Here is a 26,147-nt window from a genome sequence, read left to right on the forward strand (position 1 = left end):
AAATATTAATACTCCAATGCTCCTCCATTACTCCTCAAATGCTACACCAACATCAACTTCTTCTCAAATAAACCTATATTACAAATTCTATCTAATGGTCATCTTAGACTTGAGATCCATCTGGGCACTTGGTGAATCTTTTAAGTCACCACTTTGTCACCAATTGGACATTAAATATGATGGTAAAGACATAAAAATAGTACATAGAATAACAATGACACCTAGAACAATTTTCCTCTCGCTACAACGAAAGCTTTTCCTTTTGAACACTCTTGACATCCAGTCACGGTCAAAGCCATGACAAGACTACAAGCAGATTCTGTACGATGCATAACGACCAGATGTCTCTGATCTTCTAATGATTTTCACAACTTCTCCTCTCTTCAATCCCAAGTATCTGGCTACAGGGTCTTCTCTCTGGATTCTTGGTAACTGGGACTCCTTTAATCTATATCTCTCCAACAATTCCTTCTTCTCGCCCTTGGATAACTTGAGATGCTTAGGCACCAATTCGTGGTGGGTGATGTTAACCACCAAGTCTCCTTCCTGGAAGGTTTCTATGGATGCTGGGGAAACGGTTGGAATCAACTTGTTGGCACTTGGGGTTATGGTGGACTGGTAGATGAATATACCTGTGCTGAAATTCTTCTCACTAATATGAATACAGAAGTTTCTCATGGTCTTGATACCAACAGAAGCCTCATCGCAGAACTCTACCCATAAAGATCCCAATTCTGGGAACTTGTCCGAGGACTCGGCGGTGGGGTTGGCTTGAAAGCACATCAACTTTCTTTGTGGTTTTCCCATGGAATCACATATTTTGGCTCTGAATTCGTCCAAAGACATATCTACTTCCTCCTGAGTGATGTAGTATCCCTGAAAAATGTTAGTATTTCATTCGAATTCTTGGTGTATCATCTACAACTTCAACTTGGTGAAATTTCCAGATCTCATCTTTCTCTCCTGAACTACACGGCACATACTCTGTCTCTGACCATTTCTTTCACGGTCTTGAACGTTCTGAACAAACGCGAAATGGTTCTGTCGGTGTCTTCCATTGTCCTATTGTATTATGTATCTTCTGGCTCTACAGAGTGCTACAAACAACCTACAACTACTTCTCTTCTCTTGTTATCAACTTCGTGAATTCTCATCGCCCATAAAAAAAAACTGAAAAACCGCATGTGACCTAGCACGTGATCACATTAGTCTATATGGAAGAGTGGGAGGGGATTATATGAGTTCATATCAGTTTATATGAGGAACCATAGTGAGTTTTGGTGGATAAAGACTGATATTTATCATTTGAATAGAAGAAAGAAGAAAAGGTTGGTATCTGGTTTTGGAAGTCGCTGAAAGTTTCTAGAATAATTTTATAAATTGCTAAGATCGGTCCTCACTTATCTTTCTCTATGTTGTAGATACATTCTGTAATCTTATTTCCACTCTGTAATCTCATTTCCTAATAGGTATCCTATTTATTTATCTATAAAACTTTGTATATGTATGTTTGTTGTCTATGTAAACATTTTATAAACACTTTTGTAAGAGAGCTATGAATTACACCATCGTCAATTCCACGAATGGCTTCTATTCCCCTAGATATCAAATTTCCTCCTGAATCGTAATTCAATATCCGAGCTGCTCTTCCATATCTTCGTCTTAATAGTCTGTAATGTCATTTCTTTGGTCAATTCCTCACCTTTGCATTCTAAAACCAACCAGTCTGGAGGAGTAAGCTTTTTATCCTTCATTTCAGCGGTTTTTGAATCAAACTTTTCAGTCAAATAATACAAGATCTTGCTCACTCTGAGCATGTTATGTGAAGTGAGCTTAATTGAGCTTTCCACAACTGGCAATTTCTTAATCTTCTTCTGTACCTTGCCTCCAATCTTCTTGTCAGGAGGCAAAGAACCATAGTCACATTCCAATAATTGGAATGCAATCTTTGGTACTTCCTTATGAGGATATCTGTTATAAAGGACTGGATGTCCTATCCACCTTGGTAAATTGAGTCTGAGGTCATTGATGAGACTTGAGCCACCACCTTTTGGATCAATATTCAGGATATCTGACAACTTGAAGCTGCACAAATCACGATAATTACCTAAATCAGGTGAATGCTCAAAGATGATAATCAAGAGATCCAGAGGAAACCTTTTAGCTGGTATAAGTGGAGTATAAATGGCTTCCTGACTAAAATTTTCGTCAACGGTGGGATCTATGTAGTCCACTTTTAATACAGACTCAACAACCTTTGCTTTACTAGCGTTATACCCGGGATGATTATACCTATCCCAATATATCTTTTTATTTGTCTGCAACAATCTCATTAGCGAATTCTCATAATTTACTCCGGTTGAAGTCAAAGTATTCGATATAGACTCTTCGTTGAAATTAAGGAATTCCGCAACAGGATTTTCTGATACATTCAAGTCACGGACACTTGTATTGGTAGATGCAGCAGGACTTGGCTGTTGTGATAAGTTGGCCAAACTCGTTCTTGAAGGCTTCTTTCCAAAATATTTTAATCTTCGTATGCTGCTAGATACAGAGCCTGTCTCAACTGGATCATCAATAGGAGTTCCATTCAAATTCCTTCTATTCATTTTCAAGAGTCTTAATTCTTCACGAATTTGGGCATCAAACTCCCACTCATATAATGCGTATTGATGGAAGATAGAAAGTAAGAAAATTGCTCCGACTTGGAACCTATCATCATCTGTGACTTTAACATTATTTTTCGGAATCGCTTTATTATCTGGATGATCTAAGGCTAAGAATGGGTAACTTCTAACCAAATCATCATAGTAAACTTCAACGTTTAAATAAGAAGACTCTTTTATCGTTACCAATAGTTTTCCTGCCTTGATTTCAACCTCGCACCAGTTGTTGAGAGTGTCTTGAGTCATGTAAGTCTGGAAGATATCATCCATTTCCTTTAATCTTAAATCCAAATCTTTGCTGTTCAGCATCAGAAGCTTACTCGATGCACTTTGAGGAAAAGTTTTGATCTCTTTGCAGATAAGAAGATCCCATATCTTGATATCTCCATTAATGTAAAGGACTAATAATTGTCTCTTATTATTGAAAGTTCTCTTCGAAATGATGCTCTTTGGTGTTATTTTAATCTCTGATACAGGTTTCAAGTTGAAAGGAATAATGGAAATTTGCTCTGCAGGGATTGGGTTTAATAAAATCTCAACGGGGGTTTCGTCTATATATCTTTCATCATGGTCAAGGATATCTTCGGATATTTTAAAAGGCTTCTGGAGATGTACACTTTCTGGTGGCGGTTCGAAATCTTCTTTAAATGTGTTTATAAATTCTTTTGACGGGCCTCCATTCACATTCAAAAACATGGAATTATATTCCTCGTTATCGCTTTCTCTGGTCTCTCTATCATTGTCAACCAACATATCCGTTGGTGGTGTGCCAGAGTCAAACAAGTTATGGTTATGTGCTGAAAACGTCGACTGCAAGTCAAAGTTATTGATGTTGGTGTCCATGGAAAGATGACTAATGAGGTCATAGAAGTCCGAATTCAAATCATTCTGATCACTCAGTCCAGCATTTGCACTGTCTTCGGGTGCCAAACCCGAGGCGATGTCGTCATTGATCTGATTTTCTCTATTAATGGAATAGTCCAAACAAGTTCTCAAATATTGGTATTTTGACAATTGCGTTGTATCTGGATTCATATAGCGGTTCAATGATTCATAATTTGACGAGAAGATAGTGTTTTCTCCTCCCTCCCAACACAATGACAAGATAGGAGACGATTCTTTCGCAACTACTGTTGAGATTCCAAGCTTCTCGTCGATAAGCAAGTTGTCGTTTGTAGTAAACGTCTCATATCCATGGAATTGATCCTCCAGTTGCACATTGTATGAGAGGAAGGATAAGTCAGTCTTAACGATATTTCCACCCCTGTCACCGGAATAAAATCTCTGGAAGTCGTTACCTTCGTTTTCCAATGACCACACAGGGTAATCATGAAGATCAAAGTTCTTATAGACCTTAAAGTTTCTCAAATCCCATAGCTTAATGGTTGTGTCGGAAGATCCACTCAAAATGAATTGGTCATTCATCAATAAACAACGAATGTTATCCTGATGACCAATCAATCTTCTTATAAATGGTTTCTGGGATCTCTTGTCAAAGATATTAATTGTATTATTTGGACCACCTGTACTCACCAAATTCTCGCTGTTAGCTAATGAATAGATAGAACTTGGTAGTTCCATGGAAGATGAGCGATTGTCAAAGTCTGTAAGAGGTTTGAGTCCAAACAAGTCCCATACGATTACCTTTCCATCTAACCCTCCACTGATTAAATGGTTAGTGCTTTGAACATACGAAATTTTCTTAATATAGTCTGTATGAACATTTGGAAACTTATGAATACCAGAACTGTTGTTGCTAGTGAAGTTGTTGTTGTTACTGGGACTGCTAGAGTCTTGCTCAAAGCCGTCAAGATTTATCAATTTAATGGATAAGTCAGAGGAACAAGAAACCAAGTCGTGATCGTTGTTGATCAACTTAATATCATTTATCCAGTCGAAATGGACATTATAGTTCTGACCAATTGAATATTTACTGATGCCGTCTCTTATGGAGCTCGTTGTATCGATATTACCATTTTCCAGTTCAGAGTCCTTGTTCCACGTGTACAGTAAAGGATTTGATGATATAGATGTTTCCAACTTTAAGATTTTCTCATCTAGATCCTGGTATTCCTCTGCGTAGTAGGAATCATAGTCGTCTCCTTCATTTCCAGGACGTCCACTGAATTTGGTGGCGCCGTACAGTGCCTGCTGTGCCTCTAGCTGTTCTTTTTTATCGGTATCCCACACCTTTATCGTACCGTCACGACCTGCAGTGAATAGCTGGTGTGAGTACGCTGAATATTGAGATGCGTTGATGGGAAGAATATGATTTTCACTATTTGTGGAATCACCAAGGACATAGGAGAATCCCTTTTTCGTAGGCGCTATCGGCTGGACTGTGGGAGACCCTGGCGTAGTCATGTTGTGAAGTTATTTTTTATTGGAATGTATACTTTCTTGATGTTAGCTTGTCGGTATTTTAGATGTAAATTTGGAATTTTTATGTTGCAAAAGGGTAGGTTATCTATCAGTCAATGTCGGCTAGCGATAATGATAAGAGTGATTTTGAGCAAATAAGTGGATACTGGTTGTTGTAGTAGTAAAATCTCGGTTTTTCTTGGTATATTGTGAATTTTCTATGCTGGGTCAACTACAGACTTGATCAGTAGAGCATTGGATCGATGCCAGAAGCGAATGGTGTGGCTAATTTAAAGAATCGTGGTGGTTCGGCACCGGTAATGCGGAGTTGTAAGTCAGCGGTTAACGGTTCCACAGGGACAGTAAAAGCAGCAATTTACTGGGATTTTTCGGATTTTCAACGGATCCCCAGGATCATACACTATAACCCGATATTTCTCAGTCCGAATAAGCCAGGATTTCTACGTAGTTGTCCTCCAGGTCTATTCTCCACTGTGTCTTTGCTAAAGAAGCAGAATAGTGAATATTGAAATTTCGGTGTTCTCACGTTTTTTGGTTTTTCGCCGTTTAGCGGGAGGAGCCGAGTGCGACGGAGGGGTACGGAGGGGTGGTAGAGAGGAGGGGCGTTAGGGAGAGTGGTGGTGGTGGTGGTGGTGGTGTAGGGAGGAAAAGAGTAGGGAGAAAAGTGAGTGAGAGACTGCGTGATGGAGCCAGAGAGTGGAAGAGAGAGAAAGCGGGAGAGTATGGTTTATGATGATGATGATGATGATGATGATGATGATGATTTACTAGATGGAATAGATACGACTAGATACGAATATATTGGATTTTGATAGAATGGAATTGAATTGGTAGTAATAAAACCCTGTAGAGTTGTAACAGTTATATGTGCTGAAAATTGCCGTTTGTCACCAATCTTTCCTATTCACTGTGAAGAAGGTGTGTGGAGTGATGAAATGAGCATTAGTGTTTTACGGAATTACTATGAATTTACAGTGAGAACTCGTACGAAGCGCTCGTACGGCACCAGGCAGAGTAGAGAGACACAACTCAGGACGGATACAAAATGTGAATGTGGTAATAGCAATTAGAATGAAAATGAATCAGAATGAATGAAAATGAATTAGAGCGAGAGAATGAGAACGAGTATACAAACGGCCCACCAACCCGATAACGACTTTAAAAGTGGCTACACCAGTGGCTTCTGGCGGTCGCCGTAACTACAATCACGCCGAGACCGAGAAAGTATCTGCAATGGAAGTAACGAAAGGAACAATGTACTGAGATACTGTAGTGCAATATCGTCAGAATCCCACAGTAGTGAGCGCCGCCGTGATAGCCGAACCAGAACGGATGTGTAGCGAGAGAGTAGAGTCAGGAGATGAGGAGTGGGCCAACGAGTGGGGATAGTTGTAGCCTGAAGTGTAGTGAGTCAGCGAGAGGAGTAGCAGAGGATACATTAAAAAGAAGGAGTGGTTATTAAGGAGTAGGCTTAGTTTTACGTCCAAGGCTTTGATATAATTACCGATGAAGACAAACACATATATCATTGGTAGTCGATTGTTTTAGAGAGAAGGAGTAATTGGTAATTGGTAAGCAATTCAAAAACGTAGAAGCAACAGTATACTTCCAAGTAGAATAAATATGAAATCATTAAACCAACCAATAAATAAATGAAAAATCAGCAGAAATACTTCATTCATCTTCAAGTAAAATCAACCAAACAATACTCAAAGAATTATATGTAATGCTACCACATAAATTACGGTACAACTCTTGAACATCCACACTTCACTTTACTTCACTTCACTCTCTTCTCTACACTTCACTTCACTACATTCTCTCCTTCCCCAACCCTATTCACATTACATCATCCCGCGTAACTGTAACCCAACTAATCTCATCTCCAACAATCTCCAACAGCCCCCGAAGATCTTCTCTCCACAAAAACTGTCCTATCACAATGGGGAAATGGCCCCACCACATTGTTCTCCCTGAATACTATCGTTCTTAGCGGCAATTTGCTCCCATCCTCGTGTCCCTGGCACACAAATCCAACGGTGTAAATTGTGCCAATTTTGGCATTTTAATGTCATTTATGACAGAACTGTAGGGAGACTACTACTTTCGGCCTACCACCCTCACTTTAACTATGAGACTATATATTCTTAGTCCTATTACTTTACTTAAGTATAATTCCATTATGTCACTAATTTGAGTTCTTGGGACATTCCAATATCCGATAACATACAACGCCAAACTCCCCTCTTTCTCCTATCTAAAGCAACAACATATCTGTGTTCTACTTCTACTTCTACTTCTACGTCTACTGTATCACTGCTGCTTTGTGGGATCGGTGTGCATGGAGTGGCGACCAGTGCACTCCACTACACATACGCAGAATCTACCGTTAGCGCTAGCGAGAGCTGTTAGGGAAAGAAAGTGAAAAATAGGACTTGGAATAAGGGACGTAGAAGAATGGAAATGAAGTAAAGAAAACACTTTAAACCATTGTAGTTATTCTAGATCGTATCAGAAAGATTTCTTCTTTAACTAAATCCAGTCTTTTTGAAATGCCTATAGATCTTCACAAAGAAGAGACCATCTCCCAATTGAAATCAGCAGTGTACCTCATCGTCGCAAAGATGGTAGAGGAACAACTCGCTCAACAGGCCAAAGAAACTCCCAATGAACTGCCTGTGGTGGCGACACCGACATTCATAGCTTCATTGGTGGAATTGGTATATAATCAGTTGATCAATCTCGGAGAAGACTTGGAATTATTTGCTCAGCACGCTGGACGTTCTATCATAAGACCTGATGATTTATATATGGTGACGCGAAAGAATGACGTGTTGACCAGATGCTTAAAAGAGATCGAAGTTCAAATACAAGAAGAAAGCTCGAGGGCAAGCACAGATAATGATTAATGAGATGGAGAGTACTTCTTATTGAGAGAATTTACTTATTGTATTAGAAACAATGAGAGGGGTGTTCGCTTCCTTACAACAGATTATCAACAACAGGGCTTGTAGAGCAAGAAACAGCAGATGCACATTAGTTAATGGTAATTCTAGGAGCCAAATGTGTTCCTTTGCTCGTGTATGTTACATAGGGTCACCAAAGGCACGTCGAGAGATAGGTTTATGTAATATTCTTGGACTATCTAGCTATCTGATAGAATAGTTGGGAAGTATTTGACTAGGATACTAGGTTACGTGACAACAATCCATCTAGAAGATAGATAAAGAAAACCTCACTTAACTTCATCACCATCACCATCCCCATCAAGCTCACCATCACCCTCACCCTCATCATCACCAATCACCATCCCCATCAACTCTCCCCAAATGATGATTCACTTCAAATCATGGCAAAAAGTGCCTCTTGTAGATTTTTCACTCAAATCATAACTCCGATCGTACATACATCCACTTAACATTTAAGTGCATACATACGTTTATATATAAATTTATACATAATTTATACATACATACACATAATAATAATATTAATACAGGCAGCAAACTTACTACCGAAACTGTAATGCCACTGGTGATTTTATCCAGCCATATCCATAGCAACCACCAGCAAACCCTACTTAACTCCTACTAATCGTCGTCTTTTATCCTTTCTATGCACCACTCTATTTCCACTTCATTGATACATTACTCACACACGTTACACACGTTACACACATAACACACGATCTCTATTTCCACCCCTTGGCTCCCCATTCTTCCATTCAACATCTATTCCGCGCCAGTAGCCAGCCCTATTACATTTCCTTTTTGGGAAAAATGATTATTCGCGTCAAAAAAATTGTTTTTACGTGTAAAAATAACGTGTAGTCTCTGCAGGAAAAATTGTCACTGTGTGATTTTGGCGTCTAGCATTCGAGATGGAATATATAGCAACTAGTTACTTTGATTCCTTTAATGATCTAGATATTTGCTTAGACACATTGGTACGTAACTGGTGAAGTTCAGTCGTGACATCAAAAGAAGAAAAGTTTATCGTTTTTTCACACACAAGGACTCCATAGAATTGATGAAAAAATCAACTATTGCCCAATTCCAAGACTCGCAATTAGATGCTAAATCAGACTTAACCATGGATTCCAGTTCAAGAATCCTAAAAGATACCCTGAACATCGAGATTCCGACAACTCCTCATAGAAAAAGAGCTAGAGATGTATCGAGCCAGCTTCTCACTCCTTCGAGTTCATCGCCAAAAAAGCATAGACTTGAATCAAGTATCACCAGCTCGAGAGAAGGTGTGAAGAAATTAGTGTTCTCCACTCCTCCATCGACTCCAACCAAACCCAAGAAAACCAGCGTATATTCAAGTGCCAAAGCATTGTTTCAAAGAGGTGGATCTCTCACAAATGGCTTGGATATCTCGCACTTGACGGGAAGAGAAAAGGAAGGAAACTCGTTGAACGAGTTCTTCCTCTCAAACATCAAAAACAAGACCTGTGGGAGTTTATACGTATCAGGCCCACCAGGAACTGGAAAATCAGCACAAATTAACGTGTCTGTGAACTATTTCAAGAGCGCTTATGGCAACTCCAAGCAGTTGGATAAACAGGACATCGTCAAGATTGAGGGCTCAAGAGTCAAATTCATCAATATAAACTGTATGGCCATTAACAGCCCAGAACACATTTTTCATGAGGTGTACTCTCGTGCTGTCGGTACATTGTCGATTTCAATGCTCAGGAAGAAGACTTCCGATGACTTCTATGAATTATTGCAGTCCAATCTGGAATTGGATTCAATTGTAGTTGTATTGGATGAGATGGACTACTTAATTACAAGAGATCAGCAGATTCTCTTTGAATTGTTCAATTGTGCTTCAACCAAATCCCAACAGTATAGAACCAAGTTAGTGTTAGTTGGTATTTCCAATGCTTTGGATTTAACTGACAAATTCTTGCCCAGATTAAAGAGAAATGGATTAAGTCCTGAATCTGTACAGTTCTTACCTTACACTGCGGACCAAATCAGACAAGTTATTACCTGCAAGTTGAATTCTTTAAAGTACTCAACTGGGGATCTTAAGGAAACTCCAGGTAATATGAACGGAGTGTTCCCTTTGTTTCACCCTGCTGCTATCCAATTCTGCTGTAGAAAGGCTGCATCTATCACTGGTGATTTGCGTAAAGCTTTTGATATCTGCTACAAGAGTATTGACTTGCTCGAGCAAGGTCTTGTACAGAAGGGAGAGGACCTAAACAAATACAATATCGACAATTGTCCTAAGGTTCTTATTTCTCATGTCGCCAAGATTTGCTCCTCGTCGTTTGGTGATAACTCGTTAACCAGGTTGACCAATTTGAACTTGCTCCAAAAAGCTGTGTTGTGTTGTTTAGTCAACTACCAAGCCAAGAATATGTCTTCTACTGACGATTTAAATGTCAATTCATTCTTTGACTTCTACGTCAAGCACTCTGCCAATAATGTAGATAAACTCCTTGGAGTTTTGAAAAAAGGAGAGTTCTTAGAAATCCTTTCTGCATTAGAATCCGCCTCGATCATCAGTTTATCTGATAAGAAAGAATTGAGAAGATCGAATAAGAACGTTTTCAATGTTGATATTGGAAACAAAGGCATCCAGTCGACGGTAGCTTTTGAAGACTTAGTCAAAGCCATTGGTGATATAGGAGTCTTAAAGAGGATTTTGCATGGAAACTAAGAATGTGAGATTCAAAGAGAATTCATAGAGCCAATTTCTTCCGCCCCAAAATTTATATTCTGATGTTCGAGTACATCTAATTTGCATTAACATCGTGATAAGTTGTTTTATCACGGTCCCAGCCATACCGCTACCTATAACCACCTGATTTCATATATGGAATTACATTCAACCCCTTTATTGCATATTTCTTCCTTGCTGCTTGATCATGGACTACGTTATGATCATCGCTGCAGCTCATAATTATAGATTCTAGACTAGTGTATATACTGTATCATTACCAAACTCAAAATTGCATCATACTATTATTAAGTTTTGAATTGTAGTCCAGATTTGAACGTAGAGGGCTTTCAATTATAATTGAAGAGATGTTGGGTGGTTAGTGAAACACTAACAATATCTATGATAACAAATATTAGATTTACATAACCTCCCCTTCATGCTCTATTTTGCGACAGCTCAGTAATACAACTCTCACGAATACTTCTCTCACTAATAATAATGCTCAGTAATATAATTCTCACTAATACTACTCTCACTTAAACATGCTAACTTACTGCTTACCTAACTCTCTCACTACTCACTTAACACTCTTACTACTCACTTAACTCTCTTGCTTCTCACTAATACTACACTCATTATTCACCGGTTACTTACTTAACACTCATTCTACTTACTCTCTTACTACTCACAAATACTACACTCTTCTCACTCAACACTCTTACAACTCACAAATACTACACACTTAACAAGTCTCTCCTCCCGCTTCTTCTCTCTTACCACCACCTCTCTTCTCTATTTTCTCTCTTGCCCACCACTCACTCTTTCACTCTCACACTCTCTCCAACCACCCAGCCAACTCACACACCCACCAGTTCGCTTACGTAAGCCCTCAAACGCTCATAAAAAATCCAAACCCTCAAAGAAAAAAAAAGGAATTTGGTCTCGAATGGTTTTTAGTTACAACCGGTTATTCCTTTGCAAACATCATCTTGCAAGCGGTTATACCAGCATTTCCATCGCCTCTAGGCATACCATACCTCACTCAGCACCAGCTTGAGCCTCGTAAAGATTCATTTTCTCGGAAAACCACCGGCGGTAACATCCCTTTGGCGTTCGAGAAGCGAGTCCTCTAAAGAGGCTTTTAAACGTACCACTACAACAGGGGCATCGAAACAACCACAAATTGGCACTGGCGTCATCATAGAAAGAACAGGATAGAGTAGCTAGTTGAATTTTGTGGAAGTACCTTTGTCAGCGCTTTTTGTCGTATTGATTAAGCCGTAAAATACCACTTTTAAGTCTGACCAATAGAACTGGCTGATTACCTATACAACCCCTTTACACAGAAAGCTACACATTTCACACCACCAGTACCATTATTTCATCCGGAAAAGCTGTTATTTAATATCCAATCAATCTCCTGAGAACCCTTCACATACACATCTTGCCATGTCAGGAAGAGGCCCACCAGCGTCTCGCTACAATGAGCGAAACGAGTATACAGACTACGGCAAATCTCGAAGGAAGAACTTTTATTCACCGAATACAGCATCCCGCCGTGACTACAAGAGCGGTGGAAATAGTGGCGGTCCAGGTTCGTCGTCGCTCTCGCATTCTAAGCTCAATAATAATAATAATAATAGTAGTTCCAATGATGGAAGTATACCGTCTTCGCTGTCATCTATGGGTCACTCAGTAGGGTCCAACTCGCTTTCAAGGAGTGGTTATAACGCTGGAACTGGACCAAATGTGCGAGATAGTCGAAATTATGGCGGCAGCCAATCATATGGTTCATATTATGGCACATATGGATATAACAATAACTTCCAAGGAGGTAGCGGTACCAATCCGAATAGCAATCCCAATAATCCAAATAACACCAGTAGTAATAATAACAACGACTTCTACAACTCATCCTGGCGTTCAGATAGAACAAAGTCAGGAGATTCCCGTTTATCATCATCCAACAAACCAACACTCTCCACTTATAACGCACGCATGTTTAGTAACAATAACAATCCTAATGACAATAGAAAAGAGAAATACGACCATCCATATTCTCAATCAGAAGCTCTGGCGAACTCTTTAAGTGGAGGAAATCTCAAATGGAAATCAAACGCATCATCATATAATTCCAATAAAGTGCCCATAGCTAGCAATAGAAGCCTGTTGTCGGGCTCTGCGGGTTCCCGTTTTTCTGCCAAAGATAGAATTCGTGGCCCTTCTTTCAGTGGATCATCAGCATTAGTAAATAGTGGAAGTGGGACTGTAGCAAGTGCTAATAATACCAGTCTTGGACCTGTGGGAGCTGGGAAACGAGGTGATACCTATTATCCTGGTTCTGGACCAAGAAACCCGTACTCTCCTGTTACGTATGCTTCATCATCGACTTATGGCTCTCCTATATCATCCGCAGTGAAGCCTACTGATCGCTTCCCGAATAAAGCATCCGATAGAGACTACACCAAACCAAGAAGCGTAAGCGGCAGTGGAAGCGCTGTGACATATGATGAGGAAGACACTATCAGTGAACTCAGAGATAGAGACAGAGATAGCGATAGTACTGAAAACGAAAAGTCTCTCGGTTTGAAGAAAGAATCCAGTGATGATTATTCGCCTTCTCCGGGTATTTATGACACACCAACTACATCTAACGAGAAACAAGAGACGGAAAAAGCCATGGAGTTCAATGAGATAGAAAGAAAAGATGAACTACTTATGAAGAAAAGTACAGATTCCAGAGAAGAACTGGATGAAATAGATGTCGATGAAGAGCAAGATGATGATGAAGTAGCGGATGATGAAGTACAAGATTTTGATAAAACAAAGGAGCAAGATGACATAGACGCTGAGCGGGAGAATGAAACAAAGAGTCCACTTGTAGAAACAAAGGTCGACAATATATCGCCAAACAAAGCAGAGGTAAAACAAGAGGTGACCAAGATTGATGTCTCCAATGAAATTTGTTACCCTGAAGGATGTACCTACCCATTGACCCGTATTGAGTCTGAATATAGAGACCTTGAGTTAGAATTCACTAAAGAGGTGAATAGCGACAAAAGTTCTGAAATACTAAAGTACTCTTTAGTGGAGCCCGTTAGTGATTTCAATGATTATCCCTTCTTTTCCCGAACTTTTGCCAAATTTATAAAACAGCGGCCCTCGCTTGTAAACTCATTAAAGACTAGGAACAAAGCTCTTCGTCGTAAACAGCTCACTCTTTGGAATGAATATACTAAAGGTATGGGGCGCTGGGAGCTTGAAAGACTTAAGATGGACCAGCAATTACGCTTGCTCCATCCTGCTGATGATGAGATGAGGAGAGAAATTGATTCTAGCGACAATAAGAAACAGAATCAACCACAATTCCATAACGACATACCCAGAACAGGAGGTTCTACGAGCGGATCCGGCAACGTATCAACTACAAATGTTAGTACCGAGGCGGTAGCTGCTTCTGTTTCTCAGCCAGGGAATAGACGAGGTAGAAGACACGGCGACTTAGTAACAACTGAAGCTGAATTTCAAGAAATTTTGAAGTCTCTTGGGCAAGAGCAGGATGAAGATCCAATTGTAAAGGCAGAAAGAGTGGCAGCAAAGATTCCACCACTCATACTTGATCCAGTATTGAGAAATGATGTGAAGTTCATGGATGCCAATAACATAGTTCAAGACAAAGAAGAATGGGCCAAAAGAGTAAAGACTGACTTTATTAACAACTTCTCGCCAAGGGAGCATGAGCTCTTCTGTGAGGGATTCTGTTTGTTCCCAAAAAGATTTGGTGCTATTTCAAGACATATGGGTAGCTTGAGAAGCGCTTCTGATTGTGTGATCCACTATTATATTACTAAGAAGGCCGTCAATTATAAGCAGTTACTTGTTCAGCACAAAAAGAGAGCAACCAAAAAAGCGGGTCGTCGTGGAAGACAGCCTCGTTCCAGAAATGTCTCACAAACACAGACACCGGTGACTACACCGGGTACAGAAGTGGCCAACATACTCACTGACGTGGCATTGGAAGCTAAGACTGGAGTATTGCCTAATGCCCTCCCGCTGGAGCCCTTTACGGAAGAATTATTCACAGAGACAGGTCGTAGAAAGAGAGCAGCAGCTCCTGTTTTCGAAGGAAAACAGAAGAAGCCCGACTCTTCTAGTAGTACCTCCACCGTCTCTGTCACTACCGTTAACAACGGTAGTTCTAATATTATCAGTGAAGATGGCAAAAAGATTGACAGCGATACAGATACGCCACCAAAGAAGAAGGCACGTAGAAGGAAGGAGGAAATTACTGAAGCTTCTGCTACTGGTGTTTTCCAAGTTCAATCGAATGGAAGCGTAGATCAACAGAAACTCGATGAATCTGAAAGGGTTGACAGTTCGGAGAAGAACACAAATGACGGTCAACAGCAGAATGAATCGGGGGTTGAAGGTGACAATAAAGAGCGCCGTAGGACAATATCCTCATATTGGAGTATTACGGAAGCAACGATGTTTCCGCATTTGTTAAAGGAGCATGGAACCAAGTGGACAACAATTGCCGACAAGTTGACTACCAAGACCGCTACAATGGTTAGAAATTATTTTCAGAGGAACTCTGAGAAAAATGGTTGGAATAAACTTGCGGAAGAAGCTGACCAGAGACTTGAAGCAAAGTTTGCTGCTGTGTTGAATCCAAAAGAAGGTGGCTCTGCAGAGTCCTCACCACAAGTTACAGAACAAGAAGAGCAACAGTCTCAACAACATCAACAGCCCCAACAGCCTCAACAGTCTCAACAGCCCCAACAACAACAGCAACAGCAACAGCAACAACAGCCGCAAGTTCGTACAGAACACCAGCACCAAGTGGAACAACAGCGCCATATCCAACAGCCTCCTCCAATAGTGGCTGCTGTACAGCCTGCGCCTATAGTTGGGCAGTACATTCCTATGGGAACATTTCAACATGCTCCAGTATTGGGTGAAACTCAATTACCGCGAGTCGTTCACAAACCTCACGTTGGACCATCAATTAGCTCTTTATTGTCTGCTGATGTACCTCCCGTAAGTGTAGAACAACAACCTGCTCCTACCCAGTACCAACAACGTTATCAGCAACCACAATTCCCATATCAACAGCAGCAGCATCAGCAACAGCAGCATCAACAGCAACAGGTTTACCATGCACATCAACAAATATACCCGCATGGAAGCCAAATAAAGACGGAGCATCGCTATCCTCAAGATGCGGTTGTTTCTTTGCCACCTGTGCGTGCAACTCCGGTTCTGGCTCCTCACAAAGCCTCAATTATGAGCTTGTTGAATTCAGACTCTAGTCCTGTCAAGCCGGAGCCGGTAGCCAGGTCGATACTTCATGTTAATGCACCACGCAAGAACAGCCTTCACGACTTGTTGAACTCGCCCTCTTCCGAGCCTAGCTTCAAGCCACCTGTTGCGCCTACTAAGAGAAATGGCATCGCCAGCTTGCTTTCTGCTGACCCTACTCCATATGGCTCTTCCAACGGAAATGGAAATAACGATCAAAGCACCAATTAATGACGTACTGTAATTATTTATTCATTTCTTCTGGTATGTATTAATATAGTTAGAACCAATAAAGCGCTCCAACCATGTACATTATGATAATTCAAATATTGGTGTTAGTGTAGTATTAGAAGTTAACTTCGTCTGGTATATTCAATATGATATAACCTTGCAAGTATACTATTTACATACCGTATACATACATTGTCAAGAAATATCAGGGAAATACCATACAACCATGTCCATTATACATCAAAAAAATATAATTAGCCATTTATCACATAGACATTTACCATAAAGACATTTAATATCATACATCGATTTACTATATAGCAATTTACCATATACCATTTAATATCATATATCCTTTTAGTATCATATACCCATTCCATATCATATACCCATTTCATATAATATACAATTTATCACAATATACCCATTTATCACATACCCATTTATCACATACCCATTTATCACCATCTATAGAATCACTCATAAACCCTCACCACTAACTATACATAGTTATGGCCAACAACGCTACCAATCAACTTCCATTTCTCGATCTGCGCTACCATCTCGACTCCCTGTGTATAGCAAAGGTCGTGTTCGTGACCAAGAAATTTTTCAGATTGAACAATTCTGATTTTAATGGTACGAAACCAGTCGTTGGATTAGTTTGTTGTTAGACGGTAGATTATCTTGGTAAACGTGGTTGGAATGAGACAATTCTCGGCAATAAAGGGATTGAGAATCCCCAGCAGGAATTTCTCCAAGTTTTCGGCCAGACTCCAGGAGCAAATAGACGCTAGACCAGTGATATCTGAGTCTTTACGTGCAAAGATAGAAAAGAACAGAACTAGAATAGCGATCCAGGCCAACGTTACAAAAGCCGGATTGAACAACTATGAATACGAGAGAAATAGAGTGGTTCCCACTCTCAAGACTTTCTTTGGCGGAAACCCCGTTCATGATGAGAACATGAACGTATTAAATGCTATATTAAGGAAGTACATTAACCTTCCTACTAGAGTACTTTCCGACGAAGAACTCCGTAGTAACAAGTTCATTTCGTTCGAAAACTACAAGAATTTGACCCAGTCTGGTACTAGACTTAAGGATATTCACTACAAGGAGTTGACCAACATTTTGCATAGATTAAGAACTATTGACCATGAGTTAATGCCTAGAGAAGTTACTGAAGTGTTGGAGAAGTACAGAAGTACCTCCAATGACTTCACTGGAGCCGCTAAAAAGCTCAAGACTTTGGATGAATTTGGAAGAGCATTCGGAAAGGCCAAGAGAAAGGTTTCGAGAGCACAGGTTTACTTAACAAAGGGTACTGGTGAAACATTGATCAACGGCAAGTCCTTGATCGAGTACTTCTCCAAGGACACAGACCGTAAGAAAATAGCATATCCATTCCAGGTGATTAGCCAGGAGGGTCAATACAATATCTTTGCCACTGTTAGTGGTGGTGGAGTAACTGGCCAAGTGGAGTCAATTATGTACGCCATTGCCAAGGCATTGGTCGTTACCAACCCTTTGCTCAAACCCAGATTATCAAAGGCTGGTTTGATGACCAGTGATAGCAGAGTCGTTGAGAGAAAGAAGCCAGGTAAGGTCAAGGCCAGAAAGTCGCCAACGTGGGTCAAGCGTTGATGTGCTTGTGTATATATATTTAACAGCACAATCATGTACATATTAATTAATGAATATCTCATTCCATGATCATTTCCAAATGAGACTCTAGGGTTTAAATCAATTGTAATATATGGCTACGAGATCATTGAAAGACGTTTGTTTTTATACATGCATTCATATTTCTATATCAAGGTTGCTTTGCATCTTGATACTTGAAAGTCTAGATAGGGGATCATTTATAGATATTAACTACGGAAGGTATCCAAGTAAGAAAGAACATCTTCCAACTCACCCTTCTCGTATTTAGCAATCTTTCCCTGGAAGGAAGCACCCTTTCCTCCACCTTTCAAGTTAGTAATTTTCTTCTTCAATTCAGCCTGGATTGTCTCTGCTTGAGGTCCTACAATCTTGACCATACCACCGGTTCCTGAAGGGTAGTCTCCGTTTAACAAGACAACAGTCTGTTTGTCTGAAACATTGACTCCGGCTTCTTTGTTGGTGTTGATCAAAGTAGTCAACTCCTTTTGAACCAAAAGCAAGAAATCTGCATTGTTGTCTGCTCTGTAAACGTAATCGACAGTGGCAGAATCAGAGGTCTTAAATCTGTTGAAAATTCTCTGAGCTTCGCCATTGGCGATCTCCTTAAGCAAGTTGGATTCCCTAGAAAGAGCCTTTCTATAGTTCAGGTTCAAGACTGTAACCTTGTCTACGACTTCTTCAATTTGACATGATAACACGTTACCACTAACATTCTTCAACAATTCGTGTTGTTTGCTCAAATACTTGTAAACTCTAGCACCACAGATGAAGTATAACCGAGAGTGTCCTCCTCTGACACTTACCTGATGCAAAAGTGACATTGATTGGATTTGAGCTGTAGATGATAAATGAGTTCCACAACATGGGTTAGCATCCAACTCGCCAATTTTCACTACTCGGATGATACCTTGAGACAAGTCGTAATCATCAGGAATGTGGGACGTATCCAATTCGCCACCATGCTGGTCTGGGGTAACTACCTTAATAGGTAGGCCCTGGAATATAAGATCATTAACTTTAGCATTAACTTCGGCCACGATCTCGTCACTTACTTTCTCTGGCAATTCGATGTAGTTCACAATATCTCCCATAGACCAACTTAAAGTCTCGAGATTGTATGTGTCGAACACAGCAGACAAGAGATGCTGACCGGTGTGTTGTTGCATTAAGTCCATTCTTCTGTCCCAGTCCAAATGCAAAGTCACTTCCGTTCCTGGTTCAACTGGGGCATCTGTGATGTGCAATGCCGTCAACTTCTCTCTTAACACGGTAGTTACATGAACAATCTTGTCGTCTGGCAAGGTAATAGTACCCTTGTCAAAAGGTTGTCCACCTCCCTCGGGGAATAAGATAGTATCCTCCAATTCTACGGCATATTTCACCTCTTTTGGTGCTTCTGGCTCCTTGGACTTCTTATTCTTGTTCTGTTTGTCACGAGAAGTCGGAGGAAGCGTATACTCATAACTAGACACGACGTTGGTCTTGAATGTCTTCAAAAACGAGTTTTTTTGGCAGGCCAATGCCCCTACGATAGTTGACGTTGCTGTGGTCATCTTAGTAAACTTACAAACTTACAAACACACTAAAACACTACAAACTATTGCAAATCTCTTCCAATCAATAGCAATAGGAATGCAAAACGGAAATTGAAAAAAATGAATAATTCCGTTATCAGAGCCGCATGAAGACAGCTCACGTGACGTGATTATGACATATTATCTGCCGGGTTTACATTGGATGGATTTTTTGACATGTTGGTGAGTCGTACGTTAATTGGCATAAGATTACACGGAAGAAGTGAAGAATGTTTTTGGGGATCATTGTTGTAGAAGCGAGATTCCTTGGATGCCATTGGCATTGGCATTCGATTTAATTTCTTTTTTTTTGTAAATAATATTGGGATCAACCAGTGGGATTAGTAGTACATGTAGAGAGGCTGTAGGTAAAGGGGTCGAGGGCTGTTTGGCTTAGGGCTTTAAGCGACTGTTTTTTTGTTGTTTGGGTCAGGTTATTACTGTCAATCTCATAAAACTCGGCTAATTGTTTTATGGAGCTCCGTGAAAAAGACAACAGCATCAGTTTGTATTATTTCACCTCTCTCTTTTCTTATATCCAACAAGAAGTAGCTCTGAGAATGGTGTATATTTTGCAGTCAAATTTTGAATATACCATTTGTATAGGTAAAATTGCAAATTATGGCTATATACGAGTAACGGCACATACATCAAAAGAGTGCTGCAAAACCTAACGCCATATCATTTCAGAAGTTCTATTCATTTAATTGGGTATCTAGCTAATGTTTAAAGTCGAATATCTATTCACTTTCTTGTGAGAGTGAAACCAAGTACAATCGAAGATGCTAACACGGCCAAGGCGCCAGAAATCAACAACTCATTAGAAATACCATCAACAATGGTGTTCTTGCCACGCTTTTCATTTATAAGCTTGATATTCTCAATAGGAGCTTGCTCGTGTGGATTGTGAACATAAAGATCAGCCTTATCGTTATCTAAACGCATATTGATTGCAATGCATTCTTTCAAATCGCTGTCAGAAGTGATAGAGACAATGTCTCCTTCATCATCGACATAACTGATAGCATAAACCTCGCCTTCGTCCTCAGACTTCGACACTCTTAAGAATTCAAAATCCTTGGGATGCAACTTGGCGTCAATTAAAGTTCTCAACTTCAGGATTCCTTCACTTGGTCTTAATGATATACGATGCACTCTGCCGCCAATTGCTGGAGAGGTGAATTTGAAAGTGAAAGGCAAGTTTTCTTCTGGTTGAGCAGCAAGAGCTGATTGTCTGTATGGCTTTGCTGGCGATTCCACGTGAGAAATAGAATCCGATGGTTTAATATCCACGTTAAAAGATTGAAATTCAGAGGCTGTTACATCAGGTGCACTTCCAGTAATGGAATCAGAGTGGACCGACTCAGTGTCGTCATCATCCAAAGATGTCCAGAATTTATTCCAAGCTGGACCCTCTGAATCTTGTTGTTGCATAGGAGTTCCTTGTTCAGTGTAGTCTGCTGATTCAAGCTGTTTGATCTGAGCTAAAGTGGCGTAGGTCAACTTCAAGACTTCAACAATACCAATGATGTCATTTTGATCACCAACAACAGGCAAATTTAAATAATGTCCTTCAAACATCTGTCTAAGAGCCTGTTGGATAGGCAAAGTGACTTTGGCCACATCTGGTTGAGGTGTCATAACTCTAACAATTGAACACTTCTTTGGGTCTAATCCGGCGGCAATGACTCTTAAAACGACATCCTTGGAGGTGAAAATTCCGGTGACTTCGTCGTTGCTATCTTTCACAAGCACGGCGGTGGTTCTGTTTTCCTTCATTTGTACAGTAGCTTCATAAACTGTCGACTTGACGTTAGAGTACACTGGGGTGGTATTAGCGTCCAAAACAGAGTCTAATGTTGGTCCGTTCATCTTGTTCTTTAAGTTTTCAAAGTATTGAAATACTTGCATTGGTTGTTGACCTACACCCATCTCGGAGTGAACCGAATCCAAGGCCTCATAAAGCTTTTTGGAAGACGCGTGCATTCTCTCCAACTTCTCCATTTGTTGAGCATAACATTTCGTGATATCCAAAACACCCACGATTTGATTGCTGTCGTCCAAAACAGGTAAGTGTCTGAATCCTCTTTCTACCATCAAGGTCAAAGCTTCAGAAGCTGGAGCATTGGAATTTGCACATTGTGGATTTGGAGTCATAATCTGATCGATAGTGACTGTGGAAGCATTTAAACCAGAGCCGACGATTCTGAACGCCAAATCTTTGGCGGTAAAAATTCCCAAGAGTTCTCCGACATCGTTGACCACCAAGACACAGTTTTCTCTTCTGGCGCTCATTAACTGTGATACTTCGTAGACCGTAGCGCTAGTCTTACAGATAATGGGTTCTGATGGTCTCAATGACAACACTGTACCAGGAATGGCCTTCTTGCTTCTACTAGTTCTTGTTCCAGAGCGTTTCTTCTTACTCAAGTCATTTTCGATCTTTCTTCTGATGGCGTCGTCTCTCTTGGACTGTCTTTTTCTTGATTCCGATACCTGGATGTCTACGGCGGTTGCAGAAGAGCCCGAAACTGAGCTATTGGTCTTTCTAGGCGTTTTAAACGACGACATGGCTTGGTTAAAACAGAATAAAAAGCAGAGTTTTACGTGTCCTAGATCGTATTAACGTCAGTATATCTCTGTTAACGACCTACTTTCCTAGATTCTTAATCTTTTTCTTGCCTTCTCTGTCAAGATCAATTCTAACTGAAAGCTTCAATATTTAATTAAATCGAATCGAGAGAAAAGGTAAACAAAGGCATTCAAAAAGATTTGGTGCAGGAAATCGGGTTATCTGTGAGAGTTGGTAAGTAGGGCTGGTATGGGATAATGTATGGGATACTATAGTATGGTATTGGAGAGTAGGGGTGTTGGTGTGAGTATGAGTAGGGGGTTGGTATGAGTATGAGTGAAGTTGTGTTGTGTCGGAGTTGGTTGATATACTATAGTGTTATATATGTGTGTATGTGTGTATGTATGTATGTATGTATATATATGTATATATGTATATATGTGTATATGTGTATTTTGTTATATATGTATGTATATTGTTATATATATATGTATGTATGTATATATGTATATGTAAATATATAAATATATAGTAACAGTGTTAGTACCTGAGCAAATCACATGAAGTGATGTTTTATTATTTAATATTATCAAAGTGCTTAATGAGACTTTGAGTCTCACAGAGTCACAGAATCGCAACCTCAAAGAATGGCAAACAACGTAGAGGGCTATTGGCAGAGAGTGAGCTATTGCATTCGTGATTTTTCTCTTAGTCCTGGTCATTATCAGTATCATCTAAGGCATTCCTCTCTATTCTATATATCTTTTGTATTTAAGTATTTTAGTATAATCATAATTGTAGTACATAATTCCACATATAAGCCGACTCTCCAGAGATTCTTCGGTACATGTATTGTTACTGTGTTGTGTGTCTATTACTGCTGTATGGATGTATTCTTTTCATACAAACCACCAAATTAGCGAGCCGTCAGCCAAAATTCGTAAATGGTAAAGTGCTACTGAAAAATGTCATGTCATGAAGAAGAACAGATTATCGGTTTATGGAAGGTAATAGCTTCAATTGAAGGATTTGCCTTGAGTATATTCATTCCATAGAGGTAAAGTGACTCTCAGGTATCACCAAAAATTTCAAAACCCACTTCATTTTCTTATAACCTATCTATTTCAGTAATGACCCAGTACAAAATAACTCCCCAATTAGAATCCATACTAAAGGCTTCAACGCTCAACCAAGACACTAAGGATAGAGTCCTTGCTAAAAAGTACATTTCACATACCGATTTGATCAACTTCTACAAAATACATAAGCCAACAGCCACATTCATCGATCTTGTGAAATTAACATCCATGCACATCCCGAACAAGAACGAAAAGTTGGAGGATTATCCAAAATCCAAGCACTTCATCAAGTCGATGGAAAAACTCAGGCTTCAAGAGAAGGAAAAGGAGTATCGAAGGTTAGTTAATCCGAACCCGGAATATTCTACATTATACGAAGAGTCGTATGAAGACGTTCCTATTACTCCAGCACAAGCCCACAAGGAATTGAAAGCTCAAATGACCACCATTGTAAACATCTTGATCAGTGTTGCCAGTGTGGTATATGCCATATGGTACTGGACTGCTTCTTCATGGGGTCTTCAAGACAGTTATAGGATCCTTCTCTGTATTTTCTTTGGATTGTTGGTTCTTGTTGCTGAGGTGGTGGTTTACATGGGATACTTGAATAAGGTTGAACAAGCTCGTATCACTGAGAGAAAGAAAAAGGAGGTGAAGAAGGTGGTGAGGCAGTTGAGTTGATTGTTGAGGCTGAATAATGAACGGTAATGTAATTTATAGTGTATAATAGTTGGCCTATCGGTTAAGGTGAAAGAGGCTGGTAAAGAGGCTGGTAATAAAATCTAAGAAATCTAATAAAAGTCTTATGGTTGTTTTCAATGAAAAAGAGAAGATTGTGGTATTCCCTTTGACCCTTTACTTATGCTGGTATTATACTGGTCGAGATAAGGGGCAGTGAAGGCAATAGTAGTCGTCATATTTAGTGGTTATCTGTAGTCGTCATATCAATTCTGTAGCAGTCCGTTACCTTATTTGTTGCTTTCTTGTCCATTAGACTAACCGTTTCTTGTTGTAGAGCCACTTTTCTCCTATGTCTATATCTGAAGAACCCACATGAGATGATACCCTTTATCATCAACAATCAAATCTCATATCATTCCAAACACCTCATTACTCGTCTTTATAGCTTGTCATAATCTCTTAGTTCGTCACATTAATCCAATGGATCTCCTCATCATATCTCCCACTCCACCGTTACACCTCTTACCTCGTACCTCGTACCTCTTGCGTCTTGCGTCTTACCCCTTACTATTACCTTTCTCTCTTACCTTTATTTCTTACCTTTATCTCTTACCTGCATTGATAGACCTCCTCCCTTTACCTCTTCCCTTTACTTCTTCCTCTTATCTCTATTGACAGACCTCTTATCTCTATTGACAGACCTCTTATCTCTATTGACAGACCTCTTACCTTTATCTCTCACCTCCATTGATAGTCCTATTTACTTCTCCACATTCACTTCGCACCCGCACAAAAAAATTTGCAGCCACCATTTCCTGATTGGTATCGTTGGCCGCGTTGTTTGTAAGGTAACCTTGCAGTGGACTTGTTGTTAAGTGGTGGTGAAGGCGTCTTGACGTGGTGATGTGGTAATGTGTTGATGTGTTGGTGCGTGTGGTACTTTGTAATTTATTAGAGTTTGGATATTTTTATTGACTGCTGATTATATAAATACATCACTGTTTCTCTTGATTTGTTTCAGATTAATTTCTTCTTCTTGTTCCCTTCTTTCTTTCTTTCTTTCTTTCGTCTCACCTCCCCTCTATTATAAGTCATTCTTATAATTCATTCTTATTATAATTCATTCTTATTCATTACTTCTTATTTATTCATTACTTCTTATTTATTCATTACTTCTTATTAATTCATTACTCCCTCGTCATCTTTCCACAATCCACTCTCCACTCTCCACTCTCCACCACCCAATTACCATGCCTTCTGCTCCCACATCATCCACCTTCTCTCTCAAGTCGATCCTCGATTTAATCGTTTATTTCCCCGTCGTTTCCTATCTCATGGGCTTCCTAGAAGACTTCATCATCGACGTGTTGAAAACAGGACCAGTGCCTACTCATGTCGCCTTCGTTATGGACGGAAACAGGCGCTATTCCAAAGCAAAGAACCTTCCCCTAAAGGATGGCCATTCTGCTGGGGCTGAAACATTGGTGTCAGTACGTTTACCTTTCAATTCTACTCCATTCCCCTCTCTTGTTGTCTAACTCAATTATAGGTACTTGATGTCTGTTTCAGATTAGGTGTTGAACATGTTACCGTGTATGCCTTCTCAATAGAGAACTTCAACAGATCTTCTGAAGAAGTCGATACCCTCTTTGGTCTCTTAAGAGACAGACTAAAGCAGATGTCTGAACATGAAGAATCCTATGCAAGACTTAATAAAGTCAGAGTACGGATCATTGGAAATAAGTCGTATATTCCTGAAGACATCCTCAGAGATCTAGATAAGGTTGAAGAAATCACTAAGCAAGCTTCAACGAGAAGAACTCTCAATGTATGCTTCCCTTACACTTCTAGAGATGATATCACCAATTCTCTCAAGAACATAGCAAATAAAGTTGCAACAGGTGAAATCGCTTCCAAGGAGGATATCACACTTGAAATTTTAAGAGAGAATAATTACTTCGGACCAGACGTTCCCTTGTTAGATATTTTGATTAGAACCAGTGGTCACACTAGACTCAGTGATTTCATGCTCTGGCAAGCAAACTATAATTGTACCATTGAATTTGTTAATACATTATGGCCCGATTTCAAGTTCTTTTCAATCACTTCTTTATTGCTTAAGTGGAGCTATTACAAAACCCTCCAGCTTGAAGAGCGCTATATTCAAGGCATCAAAGATGATACAGATTACACCAAACGTATGGAGTTGTTGAAGGATTTACCTCCTCCACCTCCATTTGCTTCTGTCTCTGAGAGATGAACAAATGTTTCTGCTACACTTTTGCTAACTGATATCTTGCTTTTTCATTCTTTC

General features: G+C 39.9%; 10 protein-coding genes across 10 annotated transcripts; 6 read left to right on the forward strand and 4 right to left on the reverse strand. All coding sequences in view use genetic code 12, as the record gives it.

The window, feature by feature from the left end:
* Position 1: 1 nt before the first annotated feature.
* On the reverse strand, positions 2–1,420 carry RJT20DRAFT_47249 (DNA-directed RNA polymerase core subunit). The gene is made up of 2 exons (XM_064920283.1): positions 984–1,420; positions 2–876 (listed from the first exon to the last, which is right to left on the reverse strand). The coding sequence occupies exons 1-2, from the start codon at positions 1,056–1,058 to the stop codon at positions 307–309; spliced, it is 645 nt and encodes a 214-aa protein (XP_064773535.1). The 5' UTR covers positions 1,059–1,420; the 3' UTR covers positions 2–306.
* Positions 1,402–5,528, reverse strand: RJT20DRAFT_128691 (uncharacterized protein). The gene has a single exon (XM_064917326.1). It carries the CDS (start codon positions 5,028–5,030, stop codon positions 1,599–1,601), a length of 3,432 nt encoding a protein of 1,143 aa, XP_064773536.1. The 5' UTR covers positions 5,031–5,528; the 3' UTR covers positions 1,402–1,598.
* Positions 5,529–7,600: 2,072 nt separating this feature from the next.
* RJT20DRAFT_135456 (uncharacterized protein) lies at positions 7,601–7,957 on the forward strand (the record flags this gene model as incomplete). Its single annotated transcript, XM_064918404.1, has 1 exon — positions 7,601–7,957. One exon carries the CDS (start codon positions 7,601–7,603, stop codon positions 7,955–7,957), a length of 357 nt encoding a protein of 118 aa, XP_064773537.1.
* Positions 7,958–9,140: 1,183 nt separating this feature from the next.
* CDC6 (AAA family ATPase) lies at positions 9,141–10,724 on the forward strand (the record flags this gene model as incomplete). The annotated part of the gene is made up of 1 exon (XM_064921649.1): positions 9,141–10,724. The coding sequence occupies one exon, from the start codon at positions 9,141–9,143 to the stop codon at positions 10,722–10,724; it is 1,584 nt and encodes a 527-aa protein (XP_064773538.1).
* A 974-nt stretch (positions 10,725–11,698) lies between these two features.
* SNT1 (Snt1p) lies at positions 11,699–16,340 on the forward strand. Its single transcript, XM_064917327.1, has one exon. It carries the CDS (start codon positions 12,177–12,179, stop codon positions 16,257–16,259), a length of 4,083 nt encoding a protein of 1,360 aa, XP_064773539.1. The 5' UTR covers positions 11,699–12,176; the 3' UTR covers positions 16,260–16,340.
* Positions 16,341–16,917: 577 nt separating this feature from the next.
* MRPS9 (mitochondrial 37S ribosomal protein uS9m) lies at positions 16,918–18,030 on the forward strand. Its single transcript, XM_064920287.1, has one exon. The coding sequence runs from the start codon at positions 16,965–16,967 to the stop codon at positions 17,904–17,906; it is 942 nt and encodes a 313-aa protein (XP_064773540.1). The 5' UTR covers positions 16,918–16,964; the 3' UTR covers positions 17,907–18,030.
* Position 18,031: 1 nt separating this feature from the next.
* RJT20DRAFT_47327 (putative alanine--tRNA ligase) lies at positions 18,032–19,553 on the reverse strand. The gene has a single exon (XM_064920286.1). It carries the CDS (start codon positions 19,478–19,480, stop codon positions 18,134–18,136), a length of 1,347 nt encoding a protein of 448 aa, XP_064773541.1. The 5' UTR covers positions 19,481–19,553; the 3' UTR covers positions 18,032–18,133.
* Positions 19,554–20,210: 657 nt separating this feature from the next.
* On the reverse strand, positions 20,211–22,207 carry RJT20DRAFT_47325 (uncharacterized protein). The gene has a single exon (XM_064920285.1). It carries the CDS (start codon positions 22,070–22,072, stop codon positions 20,246–20,248), a length of 1,827 nt encoding a protein of 608 aa, XP_064773542.1. The 5' UTR covers positions 22,073–22,207; the 3' UTR covers positions 20,211–20,245.
* An 841-nt stretch (positions 22,208–23,048) lies between these two features.
* VPH2 (Vph2p) lies at positions 23,049–24,041 on the forward strand. The gene has a single exon (XM_064917328.1). It carries the CDS (start codon positions 23,204–23,206, stop codon positions 23,831–23,833), a length of 630 nt encoding a protein of 209 aa, XP_064773543.1. The 5' UTR covers positions 23,049–23,203; the 3' UTR covers positions 23,834–24,041.
* Positions 24,042–24,959: 918 nt separating this feature from the next.
* Positions 24,960–26,093, forward strand: SRT1 (ditrans,polycis-polyprenyl diphosphate synthase; the record flags this gene model as incomplete). The annotated part of the gene is made up of 2 exons (XM_064918633.1): positions 24,960–25,323; positions 25,383–26,093. Exons 1-2 carry the CDS (start codon positions 25,084–25,086, stop codon positions 26,091–26,093), a joined length of 951 nt encoding a protein of 316 aa, XP_064773544.1. The 5' UTR covers positions 24,960–25,083.
* Between the last annotated feature and the right edge of the window lie 54 nt (positions 26,094–26,147).

This window comes from Scheffersomyces xylosifermentans (assembly GCF_036884685.1).
Source record: "Scheffersomyces xylosifermentans strain CBS 12540 chromosome Unknown RJT20scaffold_5, whole genome shotgun sequence".
Classification (NCBI taxonomy): Eukaryota; Fungi; Ascomycota; class Pichiomycetes; order Serinales; family Debaryomycetaceae; genus Scheffersomyces; species Scheffersomyces xylosifermentans.